General features: G+C 43.0%; 1 protein-coding gene across 1 annotated transcript in view; it reads right to left on the reverse strand.

The window, feature by feature from the left end:
* Window positions 1–18,677, reverse strand: part of LOC144827452 (uncharacterized) — an 85,968-nt gene that overhangs the window by 5,713 nt on the left and 61,578 nt on the right. The window contains exons 6-8 of the mRNA XM_078685758.1: window positions 7,824–7,986; window positions 4,846–6,593; window positions 3,976–4,122 (exon numbers count right to left, since the gene is read on the reverse strand). Coding sequence (XP_078541884.1) covers window positions 6,418–6,593; window positions 7,824–7,986 — 339 coding nt within the window. The 3' untranslated portion in view covers window positions 3,976–4,122; window positions 4,846–6,417. The remainder of the gene's footprint in view (window positions 1–3,975; window positions 4,123–4,845; window positions 6,594–7,823; window positions 7,987–18,677) is intronic.

Here is an 18,677-nt window from a genome sequence, read left to right on the forward strand (position 1 = left end):
AACTTGGCGACATCAATAATAGCGTTTCTACCCAAATCATATCTAAGTGGCTTAAGAGGGGTGCTTTTTGAGAGATTGGTAATGCTACGGAGGAACTTATTTTCAGAAAGAGTTAAAGGTGCTGCTTTCTCAAACCCCCATAATTCGGCACCATAAAGAGCGGAGCTAACAGCTTTAGATTCATAAACTTGGAGGACTGGTCTAATTGTTTTTTTTAATGACCTTTTATGCTCCAGACTTAAAGCTCCCGTAACTTGTCGATGTTTCAGGGCTGCTAAATCTATATGGCAGTCCCACTTAAGTTTCTTCTCTAACTGTATACCCAAATAGGTAAAAGCCCTGACCAGTTCAAGTGGTTGTTTATTCATAAAAACCCTCCCCTTAAAACTTCGATGCAGATTAAAAGCCATGAATTTCGCTTTTGACACATTAACTTCCAGGCCTCGAGCAGCACAAAAATCTTCAAAAATTGATAGAGCTCACTGGAGGCCATTAGGAGTCTTGGAAATAATTAATGTGTCATCTGCAAACATTAAAATCGGAATTTTTACACCTGCTAGAGATGGGGCATCTGTATTCACTGGCAACAAACGGTCCACTATTCCATTAATATACAAAGGGAATAATGTTGGTGCCATGGCACAGCCTTGCCGTACCCCTCTTTCAACCGGAAACTGGGTGGTGACCCTACCCTGCCCTCCCCAGCGGATTCAGGCATGATTGCCCTCGTGCAGCCTCATTACGAAGTTTAGGATCTCGTCCGAAAGGCCTAATTCCCTCAACGTCACCCATAACCGGGAACGGGGGACAAGGTCAAAAGCTGAACATAGATCGACAGAGGCAGCATAAAGGCTGCCCTTGCCCAATGTAACAGTCTTCCACTATAAAAGAATAAAATGAATGACTTGATCAATGGTGCTAGTGTCTTTAAGGAAACCCTCTTGGAAAGGGGGCAATATACTATTCTCTTCAATCCAATCTAAGATTTTGTTTAGGATCAACCTCCCAACTACCTTCTGAATTGTATCCATCAAGCTGATTGGTCTGTAGTTCCCCGGTTGAGTTTTATCTTCTTTTTTATATACTGGAATTATCATGGCCCCTTTCCAGGAAACCGGGATCGGGGCACCCTGGGCCGTTGCATTTGCCATCAACAAGATGTATCTACCCCGTCATATTTTGTCGTAGAGGAACACATCTGCAGGGACACCATCGGGTACTGGCGCTCTACCTCCAGCAACTGCACTAAGAGCTGCTAAAACTTCTTTGTCATTAAAAGCCTCATCAGTATAAAAAACATAACTAACTTCTTCCATTTGATCATCTAATGGGTTACGCCCATATTGGGGCCTAAAGTAATTAACCCATCCTTCATGAGAGACATGAATTAGGGGCTGATCAGGTTGACCCCCTCTGCCTCACTTAATGATATTCCAGACTAATTTGGTATTATTCTGCAAACTAGCCTCTTTTAGGTCCTGCCATCTAAGCTCATCCCATAGGCACTTGGCTTTAAGGATAGCTTTTTTGTATTCATATCTTGCAGTACGGACAGTACCCATTTCCCCAACCCTGATAGCATTGCCAAGGGCAATTCTTGCTTGCCTACATTCATTGTTATACCACCGAAAGGGTTTGGAGTCAGCTAGTTTCTGGCTTCTATGGCGCTTAATAAAGTGGCTACTTGTACTTCTTCTCCTCTTTGGCCTCCTGGTTCTGGTCCTTCTGGTCTACTTCATTCTACTTATTCTCCTGGTTTTACTGATCCTCCTATTTGTCTTGGGCATGCTGGGCCTTATGTCCTTGGGGTCTCAGTCATCCTGGTCGACTGTGGGTTTTGGCTGCCTGATCCTCCAGGTTTTTGCCATGGTCCTCCTGCTATTGCTTTCTCTTCATTATCTTGGAAATCCAGTTCCGTGTGTTCCTAATCCTGCTAGTGATCTTGGTCCTCCTCCTCCTCCTCCTCCATTCAGTTGTACTGAACTTTTTGGAGAGTCTTGTTCCCTTGTCCGCCTCCTCTGTTTGACCTCCCTTTCACCCTCCTGTTTCTCCCTGTTCATCCTACAGGTCCTCTAGTTATCTGCCTGCTTCTCCAAGTGATCCACACTCCACTCATGTAGTCTCATCCAAAGTCAGCAAAATACACCCTCAAGCCAAAGGGCACACTTAGATGTAGCATGGGTGGATGAACACTATTGGAAATACATTTTCCCCTTTTTTGCTGTTAGATAGTAAAATACAGACATAATTGGGGTGCTCCTCTAAAACCTGGATCCATGTATGCGCCGCTACATCTGTTTCACTATTAACAGTTGTGGACCAGGATTGCTCAATGTCCCTCTTGCACCCCTGCACACTGTGAACCATGGGAGTACAGAGGAGCCTAAAAGGATAGTGTTTGCTTATGAAAATCAAAGGCAACGTGGAGGCAGGAGCTGCAACACAGAAGATGGGTGACGACTAAAAGCAGTTTTAGGAACACATTTAGCTACACAGATGCTAATGAGGAGAATGATCACCTGCAATGAAGGCTTGTAAGACTCATTGGGGGAACAACCTCAAATTATGTATATGGTCAATATGCCATACAACAAAATTCTGTCATGTTTTTATGTTTGTAGCTGGTATTCAAATTTTTATTACAAGTGGAGACTGTCAAAAGAAGGACTTGTAAGGAAATTTGAACATCCTGTCCTTTTAACTGTAGGTGCTCAGACCTAGCAGAAACTGTTCCACTTAGAGCCTCAACATTAATCTACAATTCTCAAGCCTTAAAAACAATAGTTCTGTGGAAATGAAAATTGGCAGATTGGAGACGTAATGATTCTAATATTGTGTCCACCAAGGTCTACGTCACTCTTGCTTTTTCAGCTAATACAGTTTGCACGTCTCTAACTACGGACTCTTTCCTTTGCTTATATTTGTTTTTATAGCAACTAAAAGTAGTATTCTATAATTCCAACACATTATTGATTACCAACATGATACATTTCCAGTGCTCCTCTTAAGACTTCACTGTTTTACCTGTATGTTCGGTCACCAGGAGTGCAATGTAAAGTCATGGGGCTCCTTAGTGAAGGTCATTTGTAAATGTACTTGTATTTCACAGGGTGTAAGCAGCCTAGAGAAAATGCAATGGCACACTGTTTGTTATAAGAGGTCACTAGGGCTTTAGTAAGCCCAATTACTGCTTGGGACCTATGTCAGGGCTCTAGTGACTGAAGATTTGCTGTTTTGTTATGATTAACGCATCAAGATGGAGCGTCAGTATGCTCAATTTCACTTCCATAACCAATTTTACTTACCCAGTATCACAACAACAGGTGAAGCAAATTTCAGCACTGTTGATGTTTATTTAAAATCTAGCACAATTGCTTCGGTCCACATTTCTCCTTTATTAATCCCGATTTCATATGTAACAAATACAAATGTGCATTTTGCTTCTCTGGCTGCCTTCATGGATTGTGTACTAATCACAATTGAGCTGGTTCAGTATTTGGAATTAATGCTGGAAAACTATATTCCCTGTAATCCCTTCATCTCCCAAAACAATACACCAGCTCAAAACTGAAATAATTACCAGGCGTGAATGTGTCAAATAGTGGGGAATTACTGTCCGAATAGGTGTGGTGGTTCTATTTCTCAGGGTTACCTAAGGGGCAAACTTGGAATCATAAATTTTTCCTACATCACAAAATTTCTGATACCCACAACATTGGTACTGTTGGGAGCGGAATGCCAATATGTTGGTCCAATGTACACATGATGGAGGCCTGAACCATCTCACAACTCCACCTGTGGTGTAACTAACTCACCAATGGAATCCTGTAGTTCTATATTCAACCCTCATTTCTCAATAATGTAGTGTTTCATTGCAGCTAATCTCTCATTATGAGATACAGTGTTCATTATGAGTGGATCATTTGGGATTGGTTGAAGTGGCAAGCATGGACAGCAAATAAAGGTCACACTCACCGTGAGCAAACGAAATGCCATATCAGCAGGCAGCTGGGGCTGGAGCCTTTCAACTTCATTGACCAACCAAGGAAGCTCCTTATCTAGTTGCTCCTCTGGCAGAATGGAGGCCAAATGTCCCAGAGTGGTGATGACCTGCCCCCAGACCTGTTAAGATAAATTACACCAGGCTTTCAGTTCCACACACTAGACATTAACTACTAAGAAAAGATGAGCCACATGTGGAAGTAGAGGGTTCCCTGGAGAGGCAGCTGCACTTGACATCTGTTCACTAGGAAGTGATTCTGTCATGCAAAGGTAGTGGTTTCTGTCACTGGCAGAATATTCCAATAGACAAAACTGATTCTCTAAAATAGAAATGTTATCCATGAATTTGTTTCGCTCTTGTCTTATTTGGATGAGGGTTCCCCACCCACTCTCTCTATTTTCTCCCTCACCCCAGCTCTTTAAAAAAAATATATTTCCCCTGCCTCCTATTCATGGACAGGTTGTGGTAGACATAGAAAATACACTACTGCAGCTGCGATTTTATTAAATTGCCCTAGAATCTAATTCTGTCACTTTCTTTTTCAAAAATACTTATTACACTTAATGTTCCCTAATACTTAAGTATTATAGCATGGTTTAGCTTTGATGTTGTTTTATATATCTGACCTGATAGGAATTTGATACTTGGTCGGGTACAATAAAGGTTTTTACACATTTTATTCAGCTACATAAATAGAGATCACAAGTCTGGGTCAAGAGAATGAATTTCATATTTTGACATACATGATCAGTTAATGTGTATGCATCAGTTATCTCACAAAACATAACAGCTCTAAACCTTCATCCACTGCACTCTGTTCTTTCCCCACTTTCCCAACTCACCTCCTGGAGACTGGGGATGGTTTCAAGAAGAAATACCTTACAGGTTGAGTAGGCTTCAAAGAAAAGTGTGACTAGAGGAGTGTCTACACTGGAAGCAAACTGGCCGGATAACATCTCAATGACTGCACAAAAATAAAAAAATGACAGTTAAGTTCAAAGGCTTAAGTGTTGCATTAATCTACACATGTACCACCTCGTCTGGTTGTGCATAGGACATACTGAGCAAAAACAGGGCAATGCGTCTGCTGATAGGAAATGATTTTTAGCAGGTATTAGACTCAATTCACATAGGTATTCTATGACTCTCATAGATACTGTAATGGTATCCATTTCGATCATGCATCCTATTGCACTTTTGAAGCATTCTAGACAATATATGGTAATAATTCCACATTACTGCAACTCATTGTATTGAACTAAAATGAAGGAAAGGCAGAATATGTTTCACCAGAGTACTTTTTGCATTCAATTAGCAACAAATCAATTTAGTTTGTACAGTTTTTGTGTTTGAAATATGAGTGGAGAAATTAGATTTTGCACAAGTTATTACTGTACGACGATATTTTCCCTCTTGGCAAAATAAAAAAAAGTATGTAAAAATATAAAAGATGATGCATCTGAGCATTCCTTATCAGTAATTTTGTGAATCATTTTATGTGGTTAACAAAGAAGTGCTGGTTCAGATATCACCAGAGTAAAAAGTGGTGTAATGATTTTGCACTCTTCTGCTAATCAGGCAGGAAAACACTACACTGGTTTTAATCTCACATCTAAATAAACACTGATTCATTCAATTTCCTATATTAAGCATAGCAAAACGTGTGAAATCACATTGCCCCTTTTTCTGTCCTAATATTGAAAATGTTTAGTTGGGAGCAAATCTTGCTTCCTGCATTCTTTATTTTTCAAGAGGCAAAAATTGTAAAAATATATTTACTCCATGATTTGCACCAGTCTAAATCTTTACTTAACACGGTGACTAGTTTGCAATTGTGCGAGCTCTAGGTTGCAACAAGATGTCTGTGCCATTGAAGTGAACAATTACCTCTGGGAAATGATGTACAATTTCTACAGGTTTTAATGCTCCACTTCCTAGGGAGGTAAGTTCACAACATAAGGCCTGATTCAGGCTGTGGCAGATGGGTATCCCGTCACAAACATGATGGGATAGCCCGTCCCTCTTATTACACATACAATAGGGTACAACTTGTCCACCGAACTCTAAATCAAGCCCTTCGTTTTTTATTACTGAAAAGAATAGGGTTTTTCCCGGAGGTGCACTATACAGACTAGAGATGTGTTCCAGTCATTACATGGCAAACTTGACACAGCAACTCAGCATGCCAGTCCAATTGGCAAATGTACTAGAAAGTAGTGGAGGTACACATTATGCAGACCATTGTTGCAGTTGAGTTCTGATTTGTGCCACAAATGAAAGTTTAATGCAGATAAGTAATCAGTTGTTGAAAACAATGGGATGAATAGGGACTGTTATTCTCTGCACCAATCAGACATAAGAAATTGCATCTCTTTGCATGAAGGGTGCTCTCAGGAAATGTTACAAAAGTGAACTTAATAAAGGTGTCCTCTCCCAACACTCTCCCAACCATCAAACCGAACCCGACCGCTCCACCAGCGCAGGTGCACACCAAGGCTAAACCAATATTTCTGGTTGATTGTAGAATCAGTCTTCATTACAGGAAAGAGCGTTCTGAGAATCAGATCTAGATATGGTTCCATTTCCGGTCCTGTAAGAGAAAATAGGACAAACAATATTAATTAAACTAAACACTAATACCAACTTAAGATGATGAGTGTGCTGCAAAGGTGGTGTTGGTCATGAAACATATTGTAAAAAAATCTTGATGCATGGCTTTGTATATTTTCCACCCAGCAGAACATAAAACGTAATGCAATAAGCGGAAAAGAACGTTTCACATTGTCTTTTCCCAGGATTCACTCGCACCTTTTTATGACGGTGATGAAGGAGTTCGGCATTATAGCAGAGTTGCTGCATTTGCAGAAATTCTAAATCCTTGTACAAATAAAGGCTTAATAGTTAAGTTGCTGGATGGTGTAGAGCTGTTTCAGTTTTTAACAGTTTTTCCTCAAGAGACATAATGAAACAAAACCTGTAAGGGACATCTGGTACTGGTATGTGGTGCTAAAATGTGAATCTAAAATGTGAAATTACTAAATTTCAACAAATCTAAAACAATATGTATCATTTGAACATTATAACCAAAATAGCAGCAATACATTTGCATCTTTCAAAAGTGGCTGTCAGTGGACCTGTATTTAAGATGCAACTATTCACTTCTAAGGCCTCTTGCTGGAGTTCCATATTTTGAAGCCTTCTGATGGCATAAGCAGGGAGATGCTTGTTTCTTTAATTAGCACTGTACAGAAAGTAATAGTTTTAGAGCTTATTTGAATTACCATTATGACATGGGGTTGCAACACATAGTGGTGCTGTTGTATTTCCTTCCAACTAATTGTCACTTCCTTAAAAAATTAATTGTTTTAACTATGCAGGCTGAAATGGCAAAGGCATGGGCATGGGACTCTATTCTGAATGCCACAATCAGTTTGAAATATATGTAGAAAATAACTTAAATATACCCTGTGGCTTCTTTCCACTTTTAATTTGCATTGTATGTGCAATGCTAGTGATTGATCCATTCTCAATCACCACTGTAAAATGCATAAATTCACCATACTGTTATGGGTTTTGTACAAAATGTAGAAATACTTTAAACAAGCAATGGAGTAAGGGAACTGAAAGAACAATGGAGTAAGGGAACTGAAAGAACATGTTGCCACATGCTTCAGAGCCCACTCTGTGTATTTGAGTGTTGTGATGACATGAGCCATAGACAGATAAAACTATTTGCAGACAGACCTAAAATGAATGTAGAATCCGGTAGACTGCCACAGAGCACAGTGTTTGACAACAACATAGCATTTTTTCAAATTACCGTATTGAATTGTCATTTGATGAATGGCCCAAAAAACAATCTCCTCTGGAATAGAAGGCACCGTAAACAGATTTACAATCTTAGAAGATATTGACTGTGGTATCCACTTGGTAAGAGAAATTTGACACATTAAAGCCATCCTTTCAACTTCAGGCGAATTCTCCTAAATATGCAGAAATAGGAAATATTGGTAATTTGAAACATTTGTGACAAACAAGAGGAGAAAAACAAATCCAAAACAAGTATTAAGTACCATGGATCAGGTATAGAGGGAATATTGTGAAACAGGAGATGCTTGAACAAATCAATAGCGGCTTGATTATGAATTTGGCGGATGTGATACGCCGTCACAAACGTGACGGATATCCCATCCGCCATATTACATGTTCCAACTATAGGATATAATGGAATTGTAATACGGAGGTTGGGATATCCCTCACGTTTGTTATGGAGTAAACCTGTCCTCCAAACTCCTAATCAGGCCCTAAGACTCAATTATCAATAAGATAGAAGCGGAGCAAATAACAACAATGTAATCAATCCTTGAAATAGACCAAGTAGAACCAGCAGTTGCCAAAACAGATTGAAAATAAGGCTGTAGTCTGAGTCTGAGATTTCTTGACCCCTAGCAGCAAGAAAGTTTACAGGATAAAAATGCGTCATAATAAAATTATAAATATACTAGCAGCCCGTCCCGACCGTGTCCAGGATCATTTAGGCTTCCCCAACCCCCGCCTGCCCCGACATTGCCCAGCAGCCCGTGGCCCCGCTAGCAGCCCGTGCCCCCACACGCCCCGTCCCCCGCCTACCCCGATCATTGTTTTTGTAATTTCCCGTCCCCTGCCTGGCCCGACACCTGCGGATGTATGACGCTACATCAGGGTCAGCTACATCGGACGCTGTAACATCGCGTCTATTACATCGCTTCCTCCATTACATCGTGACCAATGACATCGCATCCCTTTGCAACGCGATTGCATTGCTTCCCATTGGCCCGAACATCACCCCGCAGTACATTACGAAGCAGGGCAAAACAACGCGGTTTCTTGTGTTTGCCGCATGAACCCACCTCTACCCCTGCCCGTCCCCCTCCCGCCCCCCTCGACCCCAATTCTTCTACTTTTATTACTTTGTTAGTATGGTATATTATTAATTTGTAAATTGCAAGTAATGTAACCCTATTTTTTATGAACTCTTATTTTAATTTTAGCCTGTTTCGTGTAAGGAAAGCACATGCAGGTCTGGAGATCCGTCCTCCCTTGCAGGCCCAATCCATGCATTTGCAGTTAGTCTTAATGGCTCACAAAATACCTCCTGTCTTTACTGATGAAGGAGTTTTCGTGACTTCCTGTTAATACACATTTTGCAAAAACCCGGTATTTGTACAGTGCCACCTAATCACCCATAATGGTCTCTAGACTTTGGGGGCCGTGGGGGAGATTACGTGAGCTATTGCCCTGAGTCACATGATGCTGAGCTGATCTGCCTCATTATGAGCAGCACGTTTATTTGCCATATGTGTGGCAACTCCTCTTACAGCAAGTATCACAATTATTTGTTTTGTAATAAATATCATCAGCTCCAACGTGTCGATAATTATTGGGGGGAAAAGGCTCAGTATTTAGTAAGACAGGCAAACAATTTTGGTGCGAAAAGCAAAGAAAACGTACATGTTACGCCCCCCCCCCCCAAAAAAATGAATTGGGTGTTATTTATTGACCTCAATAAACGTTGACTGTGCAGACGTTATAAAGTGTGATAAATGCCATACCATTTACCAGACGTATGTAATGGGGGTATTAGACTTTGCACATTATCTCTCTACATTTGTCAAATGATCTCTACAATTCTCAGTAAGTGGCAATTCAAATGTTTGAGTCCTTGTTAAATTGTTGGGACGATTCGGGTAATCTCTGCATCACATTAGTTTTCAAGTGATAAGGAGTTTACCAATTTTCCTGAAATGTTGGCATTTGTGAGAAAAGCTGTGTAACAGTTGGACCATCAGCTTTGCCAAGCATCACGCATATGGGGTTAGACCATGCGGGGTGAGGGAAAGCGGGAAAAGGAGGTTCACTTGAAAGGGGATCTCCATGGGCATTGTGGTTTGTGGCATTGGGGTTTGAATATATTAATGCGGCCGTCCTGCTGTGAAGACAGCACCATCCAATTCTTTCAGAGCCTCTATTTGGTGCAGCGGATGGCAGCAGATAATTCTAAAAACTGGCATTGACATTCAAAGGCCCACTGGAGTTCAAATAACAATAATTGTAATTTCGGGAACATCGGCATAATACTAATTACCTGAGACACCCCACTGGGCCATCCACCCTTCCATCCATCCATCCATCCATTCATCCATCCATTGACCCATCCTTCATCCATCCGCATACTACCAGCCCCACATCCATCCAGCCATACACCCACCCATTCTTCATCCGCCCATCCATCAATCCATCCATCCATGCATCCATCATCGATCCACCAGCCCATCATCCATACATCATTCATCCATGCAACCATCTTCCATCCACCCTTCCATCCATCCATCCATCAATCCATCTTGCCTTCCACCTTTCACCCGTCCAGCCACACACCCTTCGTCCGTTCACCCACCCTCTTACCCATCCATCCACCAGCCCATCATCCATACATCATTCATCCATGCAACCATCTTCCATCCATCCATTCATCCACCCAGCCTTTCTCCTGTCCATCCAACCACCCAGCGTTTCACCCGTCCAACCATACACCCTTCATCCATCCATCCATGCATCCATTGATGTACATGACTAAACTGCTTTGAATGTACACGTACATGAATAATGATACAGCATACAATATTGACAGTATTAATGCCCTAACATCCTGAACATCGCATTATTTTTTTCTTTACGTTATTTCTCAAAAATGTTCATGTGGAATTAATTCTTTGTAGCAGTTGTTGCAAGTTTGGGATTTGAACAGCCGGCATTCCCTTTCATAAACGTTCCGTTTAGCTCTTTACGCTATCATACATTTTTAATGGGAAGCTGGTATTTAGAGACCCAACTTGTCTTCTGTGAATGGTTATTTGGACAGTCAGCGCTGTATTATATTGTTCGGCCAAATATTCATTTTTGTGCATTACAAACGACAGTCACTCACCCTCTCACCTATCCATCCACCCATCATTCATCCACCAGCTCATCATCCATACATCATTCATCATGCAACCATCTTCCATCCACCCTTTCATCCATCCATTTATCCACCCAGCCGTTCACCCGTCCAACCATCCACCCTTTCATCCATCCATTCAACCTCCCAGCATTTCACCCGTCCAACCATACACCCTTCATCCATCCGTCCATCCACCGATGTACATGACGAAACAGGTTTTCATGTACACGTAACAGAAAAATTATACAGCATACAACATTCTCAAAAATGTGCATTTTGCATAAATTATTTGTAGCATTTGTTGCAAGTTGGGGATTCGAACTCACGACCTTCCCCTTCATAAACGTTTCTTTTATCTCTTTACGCTATCATAAATTAATTAAGAAAAGCTAGTCAGTCAGCGTGGTATTTTTTTCCCCCCACATTTGTATGTTCATGTGCCTCAGCGAGGTATTTTATGTAAGCTCGTAATGTTTATTTTCTGGTGACAGCATACAACATTCTCAAAAATGTACATTTTGCATAAATTATTTGTAGCAAGTTGGAGATTCGATCTCACGACCTTCCCCTTCATAAACAAATCTTTTACTCTTTACGCTATCATGTTATTTATGTATCGTCATGTGCCTTCATGTGTTTATCTTCAGGTGCCTCAGCGTGGTATTTGCCGGTATTGATTTCCACAGCGCCATCCAAATCAGCCTCCAAACAGCCACCCGATGTAGATGCTATGCACCGCTAGCGACTTAAAGGTCCATGCGATGTAATTGCATGCGTTCTGAAGCCTGCCGCGATGTCAGCGCGATGCAATACTTTCCTTGCAACGGGTGTTTCCTGACACCCGCCTGCCCCGACATTGTCCCCGGAGCATTGCCTGAGCCGCAGGTCCTCATGTCACCGCTCCTTGCGCCTCAGCCACCGGTCCTCATTTCTCCGCTCCGCCGCTCTGCTCCTTACCGCCTGTCCACCGCCGCTCCTCCCCCGCGCCATGTCCGCCGCTCCTCGGACGCCTCTCCTCCCCGTGCTGACGTGAGCACGCACGTCACGGCAGGCGCTACTTTGGGGGGGGACTACTTTGTTTTTCAATATAAATATTGTAAATAACGTTTTATCTTGTCATTTATATAGCCTATAACCATCTACACACCCTGACTATTTCAACAGTGTATTGGGTGTGTAGATTGGCGCTGTGGTTCCCGAGTTTACCCGCCTCAAAGCCTGAAAGTTCTTACTTTATTATAGTAGTATAGATTGGTACCCCCAATGAATGAATAAATAAGTCCATCAAAATATCAGAAATTCTTGTCTTTTCTTAATTTCACATCAAAAAGGCTTTTCTTTTTTTTATAAATGAATGTCTTTCTGCACTGCAGAGGTATCCAAAAGTGACTGATACCATTTAGGATGTGCACCAAATGTATTGCTTGGTACAGGCTGAGAGGTGCGAGCTATTCGACCTAGTCGCTTTCTGTATTGGCATGGGGCATATATCATCAGAAATAATTAATTCTATTTGGCTATTCTCTAGACCTGGATTACCTTAGTGTTTTATACTTATAGAATATCTGTACTAGGGGTATGAGTTTGTGAAATATTTAACCTCTTTTCAACACAATACTGGCCTTAGAGACTGCAATATCTTTTTGAGCGGAACAAAAGGTAAACTGGCTTTAAAAACACTGAATGATTATATTTACAAATATTTTACCTATTTTAAGTCTAACACAAATGTATTTTAAACACTCTAATTAGGATGGACTGTCTTAGATAAAAATACATGGAAATACATGATAAAGCACAATGTCAATAAATCAACAGTGCTGTAATGGTATAATACATGAACTACATGCTAATAACAATGTGGTGTGTTACGAAATAGGTCTACAGTTGTTTCATCTCCTTGTATATCTTGATAAAAACATGACCTTGCTAGTGAAGTCCTGAAGTCTCAGAGGCCAGAGAGGGTGCAACAGTGAAAGATGTGTGGCACTTCCAAGCTGCTGTTCTGTTTTGTACTGCCAGCATATCGGAACACATTTGGAGGTGGGTATATTACTTAACTTCATTTTCATGGGGATGACTGGGTTTCTGAGACTCTCCGTAGCACCTCCCAAAGTGTGCCTCGGTAGGCGTGCTACCTTTGCACCGCTTCCCTTAGAGTTAGACATCTTCTGCGATCCAGTTTGCCTTTGCCAGTGCTTAGTAATTTGACAGAAACACCTGGACAAAAGTGTTCCCTCGTTTGTATGGGCCCTAGCCTCCTAGCAAAAGGTGTAATGCATCTTGACACAGAGTGGGGGGTGACATGGGTGCAAGTACAATGCTTGTTACAAAAGGCCCAGCACATGCCTTGGCAGAATCTGCTGCAAAACAAACACCACCTACCTCCTATGGTTTTTGCCAATCTAGTCCATGATTTAAAATGAGTGCAGCCCCGAACTCTCATCCCCTTTCTTACTTTCTCTTCTCTCAGTTTCTCACACACATAAACAACTACACACACAAACCAGTACAGACATGCACACACATTTCTGTGTGCAAATCTGGTACTAAAATAGGCAATTCATTCTACAAAATACAAATCAAGATCTATGAGAGAGCTTTACCTTTGAATCTATTAGTTTGTTATATACAGATTGACTCTATTTTGTGTTCTCAGCCCTTGCCTACCTGTGGAATGTAAAGACGAATCCGATTCTCGGTGTTACAATATTGCTACCTTTGTTAAGATATTTCAGAAGTTCTTTAGGAGTGAAAATATGGAATTTGGGGCCTGATTTTGTATTTGACAGGCAAAGCAGTGTCCTCCAGGGTGTCAGAGGACATTGCGTCCGCCACCCCAATGGTATTTGAGTTGTTATCTTTCAAGCTGACCTCTTGCCCAGCGATCATCTCTGAAAGGAACCACTGTCACAGCGGTTTCCATCAAGGTACAAAAGGTTTGGTGGATGGCCATCCTCGGTTTGACAGCCGTTCACCAACTATTTAACTTTTTTTTTCAGAAACCCATGAAGCGGCAGTTTCTGAAAAACAAAAGATTCATGACTTCCACACTCTGGGAGTTTTCTCCCAAGGTGTGGAGATCATTATTGTTTTTTCCTGTCCCTCACAGGCAAGTTTTTTTGCAGTGATTGGAAAAGAAAATGATTCTAGGCTTTGGTCAACTGAGCCATCAAGAAATCCACTGATTGAAAAGTTGTAGTCTGCCCATCTGTAAATAAGGCAGGTGGACAAAAGCTTGGAGGGCAGGGTACTCCGTCATATTTGCAACGGTATAACCTGTACGCCAACCTCTAAATCAGGGGCCTAATGTTTGTTATAGTCTTATTAAAGGCTGTGCAAAATATATAAAGAGGTGAAACAATCATAGACCTGCGTTGAAATCCACCGGTTTCTCTCCTAGATATATATTGAGCATCATATTGTTACAAAGAAATATTTACTTTGATGAATGCTCATTTACTTTTTAATTGATTTATGTATTTACAGCTTTCTTTTGTCCTTAGTTGTGAAATAACCCTCTCTTTCTTTTACTGTCAATGTGCAGAAAAAATAGAGTGGATAACATTTGAGATGTTATGACTTTTTCCGTTTGACCAGATTAATGTTTTTCTAATGTATAAGGTGTGTTAGATGTATTCATAATTCAAAACCTCTGAACACAATATGCAAAAAATTTATTTAATAGTTACAAAAATCACAACCAAGTATACCATTATTTTGCAATAGAATCGGAGATAAAGCAGAACCGTTTTATTGTTGCATTTGTTATGGGTATTGGTGTGGGATGTTGTGTTTATGTTTGAGATAAGCTGTATAGAGTAAAGTTTGTGAGACTTATGATTTGTTATGTTATGTTATGTTATATATTTCTTATAACGCGCACTGCTAGTCGGGACTGTCCTGGCGCGGGAGAAGATTCAAGTGTCAGAAATAAAAAAGAGAAAGCAAGAGAAAGCATGTGGATTACGTGACTTGCCTGAATAAGAAGGTTTTTAGGTGTTTTTTAAAGTATGCAAGGTTTGTCGTGTGTCTCAGATGGTCAGGGAGGCTGTTCCATAACTGGGCGGCTCTGACCGTCATGGATTTTCCTCAGAGGCGAGCTCTCTTAAATCTGGGAGTGACCAGGTGTCTGAGGGAGGCAGATCTCAATTGTCGCGGGGGATGATAAAAAGCAAACCTGACACTGAGGTATGGTGGGCATGGACCGTGTAAGGCCTTGAAGGCCAGTGTTAAGATTTTGAAGCGCACTCTGAGAGCAACTGGGAGCCAGTGAAGTTCCGCAAGTTGTCTTCGTACACTATGGCATCTGGGGATGTTAAATAGAAGCCTCACTGTCGCGTTCTGGACTACTTGAAGTTTGCGAAGCAGGAAATCAGGGGCGCTCACATATAATGCGTTGGCGTAGTCCAGACGCGAGAGGATGAGTGCTCTGGCCACTGTTTCCTTCGCTTCCTGGGGAAGAAGTGGAAAGAACTTCCGGAGGGTAGTAAGAGTCCCATAACAGGTTCCCGCCAATCGCGAGATCTGATCTCGGAAGCACAGATCGACGCCAAACCAGATCCCTAGGTTTTTTGCAACTCCACAATTTCCAGATGGGCACGGCAATCCAGTGGGCCAGATGGATTCCTTAAATCCCACTGGGAATTGGCCATACAGGAGAATCTCCGACTTGTCCTCATTGCATTTGAGAGCAGCCTTAGCCAGCCAGGCAAATACTGAGGACAAGCATAATTGGACTCTCATTGTATCGAGGTTGTTCTTGTCCCACGTGAAGAGAAGCTGGGTGTCATCGGCGTAGGCCATTATTTTTGCACCCAGACTCTCTGCAAGATATACCAGGGGGGTCAAGTATACATTGAAGAGCAGGGGGCTTAGAGTCGACCCTTGGGGGACTCCAGTGTCCACCTTGCTAATCGATGACTGGTAGGGGGGGAGCCAGATTTGTTGTGACCGGTCCGTGAGAAAGGACTTGACCCATTTGAGAGCCGCGCCAGTGATGCCAATGTCCTCTAGCCTAGAGATCAGCTGGGCATGAGGAACCGTGTCGAACGTGGCAGAGAGGTCCAATAAAATTAGGGCCGCTCTGCCGCCTCCGTCCAAACAGTCCCTGATAGCCTCAGTGACCTCCACTAGCGCCGTCTCGGTGCTGAAGGAGGAGCGGAAACCTGACTGGGCAGGGTGTAATGCCCTAGTAGATTCCACAAACCTCTCAAGTTGGCGAAAAGCCACTTTCTCACAGACTTTGGCTAGTGCTGGGAGCAAGGAAATGGGTCTATAGTTAGAGGCAACCAGGGGGTCTGCGGAAGGTTTTTTAATTAGTGGGAGAAGTTTGGCTTGTTTCCACTGAGATGGTACGTTACTTGTTAAAAGGGTTTCGTTGACCAGGTCAGTGACTACCGGTGCAATAACTTCAGCCACTCCACTCAGAACTCTGGCCGGACAGGGGTCCGCCGGGGAACCTGATTTCAGCGCCTTCAGAATAGCCAAGACATCCTTCACCTCAACCTCTATGAAAGAGCACATTACTTCTTTGGTCTTTATGCTATTAAAAGGAATGAGGAGGAGGGGGAAGGTGTCCTGTTCTTGTGTGGCCTGGGCAGGTGGGGGATGGGCAAAGCCAATGATCTTAAGGCTGTCTTGAATTTTCTTTATTTTGTCAATAAAGTAAGTGGACAGTTTTTCACACCACTCCTCCGAGGGGGGGGCTACCTGAGTTTCTGCAACCGGGGACGTGAAACTTTTTACTATGGCAAATATTTCTTTACTATTGTTTTTAGCTTTAAGAATCCTGTCTGCATAGTAATCTCCCTTGGCTTTCTTAATTGCAGCATAGTAATCTTTTTGCCCTGCTCGAAGTTTTGCCTTAGCTAACGGGCAATACTCCCTTCTCCACGATCTTTCCAACATTTTACAGTTTATTTTTAAACTTTTAAGCTGATCCGTGTACCAGGGGGAAGCCGGGGTGGCTCGTGGGCGAATATTCGCTTTAGTATGCGATAACCGGCTTGCGGAGGTGCTGATCCATGACGAGAAGTTCTCGACCGCTTCTTCGAGATTTCCCGACTTATCCGGCAGAGTGTGGGATAGGGAGGTTGCCAGAGCTGGGATACTAATCCTAGGGGGGAAGGGGGTCTGTTGTTTATCAGCTGTGGCGCGAGCCCTATCCGTTGCCCAGGAGAAGTTTACCAAGAAATGGTCCGACCATGTAACTGGGGAAGGAGTTTCGATGATAACACCAAAATTGGAATAGACCAAGTCAAGGCAGTGGCCTCCACGATGGGTAGTATCCGGCCCTTGCATTTTAAGCTGTGCTAAGGTGCATAATTCCACAAGGTCACTAACCCCAGGGGCTGTAGGGACGTCCGCGTGTATGTTGAAGTCCCCCAGGAGCAGAAACCTAGGGAATCTCAGCGCTCTCTGGACCACTAATTCCTCCAATGATGGAATGAAGGAGCCCAAAGCGCCCGGAGGGCGATAGATGAGAAGCCCACCCAAGGTGAAATTAGGCGTGAGAGCAATTGAAAATTCCAGTGCTTCCCCATCCTCGATGACCCCAGTGCATTCCTTGATCAGGGACCATTTATCTCTATAAATAACTGCCAGTCCTCCTCCCCTACCCGAGCTGCGATCCCCCCTAGTGATTTTGAAGCCCCTAGGAATAGCTAAGTCAATAGTGGGGGCACAATGAGTGTGCAGCCAAGTCTCAGTCACAAATAAGAGGTCGAGCGAGTTGTCGAGTATCAGCTCGCGGACCTCTTCCGTGTGTTTGACTAGAGACCGGGCGTTAATGAGAGCAGCTCGGATTTGGGGATCTCCCTCTTTTTTTCCCAAGTCGAATGGGGAGGGAAGGTCCAGTTTAAGTTGGAACTGGCATAAAGGGCAGACCACATTAGCAGAGTGTTGGACCTCCCATGCCTTGCAGATATCGCAGGTGATTTTGTTGAGGGATAGAAGTACTTCTCTGCTATACCTTATGTGGGTGGTCGCCTGCTGGGGCTCTGGCCGAGCAGCATCTCTGGCCCTGCGCGCTGCCGGGGCGCGGACGGGCGCAGACGGGCTTACCTTAGGCGCACCTTCGGCGCGCCATCGACGCGCCCGCTGCGCCCGTCCGCTGCGCTCCCGGAAGCACATTTGCTTTTTATGTGGCGGGTATTGAGAGTGACAGTAGTGGTGCAGGAGTTGTTGGTCAGTATGTAGGTATAAATTATAGGATGTCTGGTCTGGGGGTTAGAATTTACCATGAGGCAGTTGATTTATTTGAGGGTAACATAGGGAGGGCTCTGCGCTCAACCAGGAGTAACCTTGACTTCTGGGCTCCCTGCCTTTGTCGGTTGCGGGGCGTGTGGCATTATTAAAAATGATAACCCTCCCCCGTTTACTTTACTACTTTGTTACCCTGCCGATTTGGATACCTGGAAAGTGCTTTGCCCAATTCAACTCCATGGTTTTGAGCTTCCTGTGGGGAACGGGACGAAGAAGAGTGTCTCTGCCGACCATGATGTGCCCACGTCGGGAGGGAGGCTTTGCAGTGCCGGATTTGAGGCTTACTACAATGCAGCCCAGTTCCAATGGCTCACACAACGGCTGGCAGGGAAGCTGGGAATGGAGACAAACCAGAGAAGAAGGGACCTAGAGCTTCGTCACTTGAATCGGATTTTGCTACCGTTCCCTATGCGGGAACGTGAGGTA

Source organism: Lissotriton helveticus, chromosome 4_1, assembly GCF_964261635.1.
Source record: "Lissotriton helveticus chromosome 4_1, aLisHel1.1, whole genome shotgun sequence".
In the NCBI taxonomy this organism is placed as follows: Eukaryota; Metazoa; Chordata; class Amphibia; order Caudata; family Salamandridae; genus Lissotriton; species Lissotriton helveticus.